Genomic DNA, 4495 nt, shown 5'->3' with positions numbered 1-4495 from the left:
GAGCCGAGCGCGAGACCTCGGTGTGCAGAGTGGTGCAGAGGACAGGACTGGAACCGTCCACACGGGAAATGACCGGCCAGGGGATGTCACGTCCACTCTGGAGAGCCCAGATCTGGTCATGACAGGCATAAACCTGGAGGAGAGTTTGAAACGCAAAAGAAGGGGGACGGGTGGGAAAAGGGTTCAGAATAAGAAAACTGGAAAGAGCTCCGAAAAGAGGAATCGAGAGAACACGCAAAGCAAACGACAGAGAAGAGCGTGTAACAAACAGGAAACTGAGCGCGTTCTGAACAAGAAATTCTGCAGAAGCAGAGACGTGTGTGTTGCTGAGAGTCAGGGCATTGGTGCTGGGAACACAGACCCCGTGGGTGCAGGAAAAACACTCCTGAGAACAGCCAGGTCACGGAGAGACACAGAGCTCGGGTCAGACACGCGGATGCGGCCAGTGCCAGGCCGCCCGCCCGGGGCCCGCCCGCCGGCGCAGGCGGCTGCAGAGCCTGGCAGAGGAGGGGTGTGCGGAGACAGGTCCCGACGACACGTCCTCTGCAGAGTCTGAGGAGAAAACGAGTGGATTGGAAGTGGGGAAGGAGAGAGCCCGAGGGGAGCCAGGTGAGTGGGATTTTCAGTCGGACACGGGAGCGGATGCTCAAGTCTTGCAGCCGCGCGACAACACCAGCTTCACGGCAGTTAAAGTGCCACCAGGTAAATGTGTGGGTTTCTGAGCGGGGCGTTATCCTCGTGTTCCTGCCGGGGTTCTAACCGCGTACGAGCAGGGTGTTCCCTGTTGGGTCAGGCTGCTTTGACCCCTGGATCTGTCTCAGTTCGTAGTGCAGACCTAGTCGCCACTGGAACTTACTCTGCTCACCCCTGTGGCTGTGTCGTACTCTATAGGAATGTTCATCACCTTTGCTGCGCTAACTTTTTTAATGTTGTTGTATGGTTGCTCAGTTTGATTCACGAAAAGGTAGTTTTGGCTTGTTTTGTGTCCTGGAGTGTGCAGACAACATTTAATCTTTGCTTGTAGTTTGAGCCTGTTTCCTCAGGCTGGGGCAAAGTAACGGGTTACCTTCTGGAGATCTTCATAGGGCAGGAGTGCAGAAGGGCACTGGAGTGAATCTGAAGCATGCTGAGGTTTGGTATTTCTGCAAGAAATTCTTTCATTTCCATAAAGTGGAACTGGTGTATGAAATGTGAAAAGTACTCGGGTTTTTTTCTTTTTAATGCTGAAGTATTTTTTCTTTACAGAAGAGCCAGTCCCCCGAACACAAGTGGAAAGGAGGAAAACGAGTCCATATTTCTCAAGTAAATACAGTAAAGAAGGTATAATATTCTTTAGGGAAATAATTTTTTTTTTTTTATGAGGGGGAGGGATAGGATGGCTCAAGATCAAGGGATGTTGTGGAAAATCTCCAGTCTGAGCTGCCCAGGCTTCAGTGGCATCAGAGAGCAGAGTGAGCTGTGCTAGCGTGGATCTCATCCCTGCATTATCAGTCTGCTTCAGAAGGGCTTCATGGGTGGGGTTTTTTATTATTTTAATTTAAATAAGTAAATCCATCTCGTATTTCCCAGTAAAATTTTCTGCCTTGCCTCTGTGCCCAGGTCCCAGCCCACCTAGAAGGAAAGCCTTCAGAAAATGGACTCCTCCACGGTCTCCTTTTAATCTGATCCAAGAAACACTTTTCCACGACCCATGGAAACTTCTTATTGCAACCATATTTCTCAATAAAACTTCAGGTAAGTAAAGTAATACAGTTCATGTTGTGTAAGTGCTGGGGTGGTCTTGCAGGGTCTGAATAAACGTATATTCATTTGTGTCAGTGTGAAAATAAATAAATCTTTATTTTGTAGCTCTTGCCTCTGAAATAGGTCACTTTGGAAAGCATACGTAGATAATCACAAGAGGGAATTAGACGCACAGATCACTTTCCTAGGTAAAGTGGCAATTCCTGTGCTGTGGGAGTTCTTTAAGAAGTATCCTTCTCCTGAGATAGCCAGGACTGCAGACTGGAAAGAAATGTCAGAGCTACTCAAACCTCTTGGCCTCTACGAACTCAGAGCGAAAACCATCATCAAGTTCTCAGGTGGGTTTTCCTGAGTCTGTCCGTGGAAAGGTCTAAATTACTCTGGGCAGGCAAACAGTGGTGTTTGCAAACAGTGCTCCGGGCCTTTTCCTTCTGTTCGGCAAGTGGTTTATTTTATGCACCTTTGGGATACATTGGTCTTAAAAACGCAAAGCTCCCAATTCTATTGTCTTATCTGGGAATGAAATAATATGAGTTCCGCCAGAGACCTTTGTCCGAGCGGCTTCTTTGAGTTGAAAAAGCTACGAACCCCCACCGCTCTGATTTTGTGTGAGCAACACTGTAGGCTGGTGGCTCTGCTCTCTTTTGCATCAGGCCACCTCCGTCAGGCATCACATTTTCTATGATTCTCATACTTTTTGTGCGTAGAATAAAAGTATTCCTCTGTGGGTTCTGAGGAGAGGGGTGTAATTAAAACTCATCTCAGACATTTGTTTAAAAGCTGTTTAAGATGTACACCGCAGGGATTCATCACCTACTTTAGCCAGAAAACAGCCAAAACTCATGTTTCCCATTAAAAGTGTCCCGAAGTGGAGATGTTACAGTGGCAGGGAGCGGGGGCGTTTGCGCAGGGTCGCGTCGGTCTGAGCTCTGTGGCCGTGCCTTGCAGACGAGTACCTGAGCAAGCCGTGGCGTTACCCCATCGAGCTGCACGGCATCGGCAAGTACGGCAACGACTCCTACCGCATCTTCTGTGTCGACGAGTGGAAGGAGGTGGGTGCTGCCGTGTCCTTCGGCACCGCTGGGCTTCTACCTGTGGAGCCACTTGGATTTGGGGGGAAAAAAAATAGGCAATTTTGATATCTTCAGTGGGTTGAACTCCCAAGGCACACTTTTCACAGATCTGAACCTCTGAATGAAGGCTTGTGTCATCTTGATTTTGTTTTTCTTTTTTAAATTCTCTGCTTTCACCATGTTCTTTTCCTTACTCCCTTGATGTGGGTGTGGGAGCCTCTTCCCTGCTCCGGTTAAGGATGAGTTCCCGTGTTTCCTACCAGCCAGATCCTGGCACCCCCCTGATAACAGTGTCGGGGCCTTTCCCGTGCCGGGGACTCTCGTGGTGGGTGGCTGAGGGGCAGTCAGGGACGGGCGTGTTGCTCTCTGGCATAGGGCCCCCTCCCAGTTCACGGTGGGTGGGTGGGTTCAGGCTGACCGAGCGCTGTGTCCCGTGGCCTCAGCAGACCCCAACGGTGGCACAGCGAGGCGCGGGGAGGGGAGGTGCGTTGGGTGCTGTGAGAGGAGGTGTTGGAGCGGACACTGAGCGTTCCTGCCGTGCTGCAGGTCCAGCCGCAGGACCACAAGCTGAACGTGTACCACGCGTGGCTGTGGGAGAACCGGGAGCGGCTGAGCATCAGCTGAGCGCGGCGACGAGTGCCCCAGACAGGTCCTTGCAGCCCCGTGGGGCCACCGCTGCCACCAGGCGTGTGACGTCTCCGTGTGTTTTAATAAAGGTGTCCAGGTTCTGTGGGCTCTTGTTCATTCAACGCGGGTCTCAGCCCAGAGGGTGTGGTTTCTGAATGCTTTGGTGAGATTCATATTTTTTATGGGTAAATGGCAAGAAAAAGATGATGTTGAGTCAATTTCTACATCAGGGGATGGAGCCTCCCTGATCCCTGAGCTGGTGTGCCCACGGGACTGCGACTTGTCCCGCAAGACACTGATCAGCACTTGGTCCTCCTCAGTCATCGGGCTCAGTGCAAAATTGCAGATGCATTTTACAGTAGCTGTGCTGGCAGCACTGCATTGCAGAATTAAGACTTTCGTCCTTGAGCTCTTTTCTAAACAAGTACAGAACTCTTGCTTGCTAATTATGAAAAGAGACCCTGACCAGCCGAGTACAGCTCATGTTGGGAGTGAATGGACAGATAAGAGGCTTCTCGTACACAAGATGTGCCTGGGAGTGAATGGGAGAGTGTGATCAAAGTAGACCTGGGAACGTCTGTTCTCCCTGTGTGATAAGAGCGTGATTGGAGGAGCACATGAGCTGGTAACAACCCTGGCTGCAGAGTCTGATCTCTTGTTTGTAATCCACAAATAGAGCTTCTTGCTAAGAAGTATAAATATGTGTGTCTGCTTGCTTATAGCCAATTAGCATAGAGCACGTAGGAATTAAGGAAGCTATGAAGTCTTTATTAACCGCAGTTGTAAGCTAATAAAGTGGCATTTGCTTGATCATATTGATCGTCAGCGACGTCCGTGAATCCCGCGCCAACACAAAATGATCCAATGAAAATACAACACCCGTTCATGCACCCCAGAAGACCTTTTTTGGAGCATCCTGGCAAGTGTGAATGAAGCAGGAGCTGTCCTGGACGTGCAGGACAAAGACGCGAGGCAGCTGAGGTTGCTGGGGCTGGGCCGAGAACAGGACAGGCACCTCCCGGCGGTCAGGCGGCAGCGGGGGGACGCGGGGC

General features: G+C 50.5%; 1 protein-coding gene across 1 annotated transcript; it reads left to right on the top strand.

Moving 5' to 3' along the window:
* Positions 1 to 1229: 1229 nt before the first annotated feature.
* On the top strand, positions 1230 to 3440 carry MBD4 (methyl-CpG binding domain protein 4; the record flags this gene model as incomplete). The annotated part of the gene is made up of 5 exons (XM_009864311.1): positions 1230 to 1320; positions 1600 to 1734; positions 1932 to 2081; positions 2692 to 2795; positions 3363 to 3440. Coding segments are annotated over 5 exons (558 nt in total), but the record flags the coding sequence as incomplete, so codon positions are not given.
* Between the last annotated feature and the right edge of the window lie 1055 nt (positions 3441 to 4495).

Source organism: Apaloderma vittatum, unplaced genomic scaffold, assembly GCF_000703405.1.
Source record: "Apaloderma vittatum isolate BGI_N311 unplaced genomic scaffold, ASM70340v1 scaffold36312, whole genome shotgun sequence".
Lineage (NCBI taxonomy): Eukaryota > Metazoa > Chordata > Aves > Trogoniformes > Trogonidae > Apaloderma > Apaloderma vittatum.
This window is presented reverse-complemented; position numbering and strand designations above follow the sequence as displayed.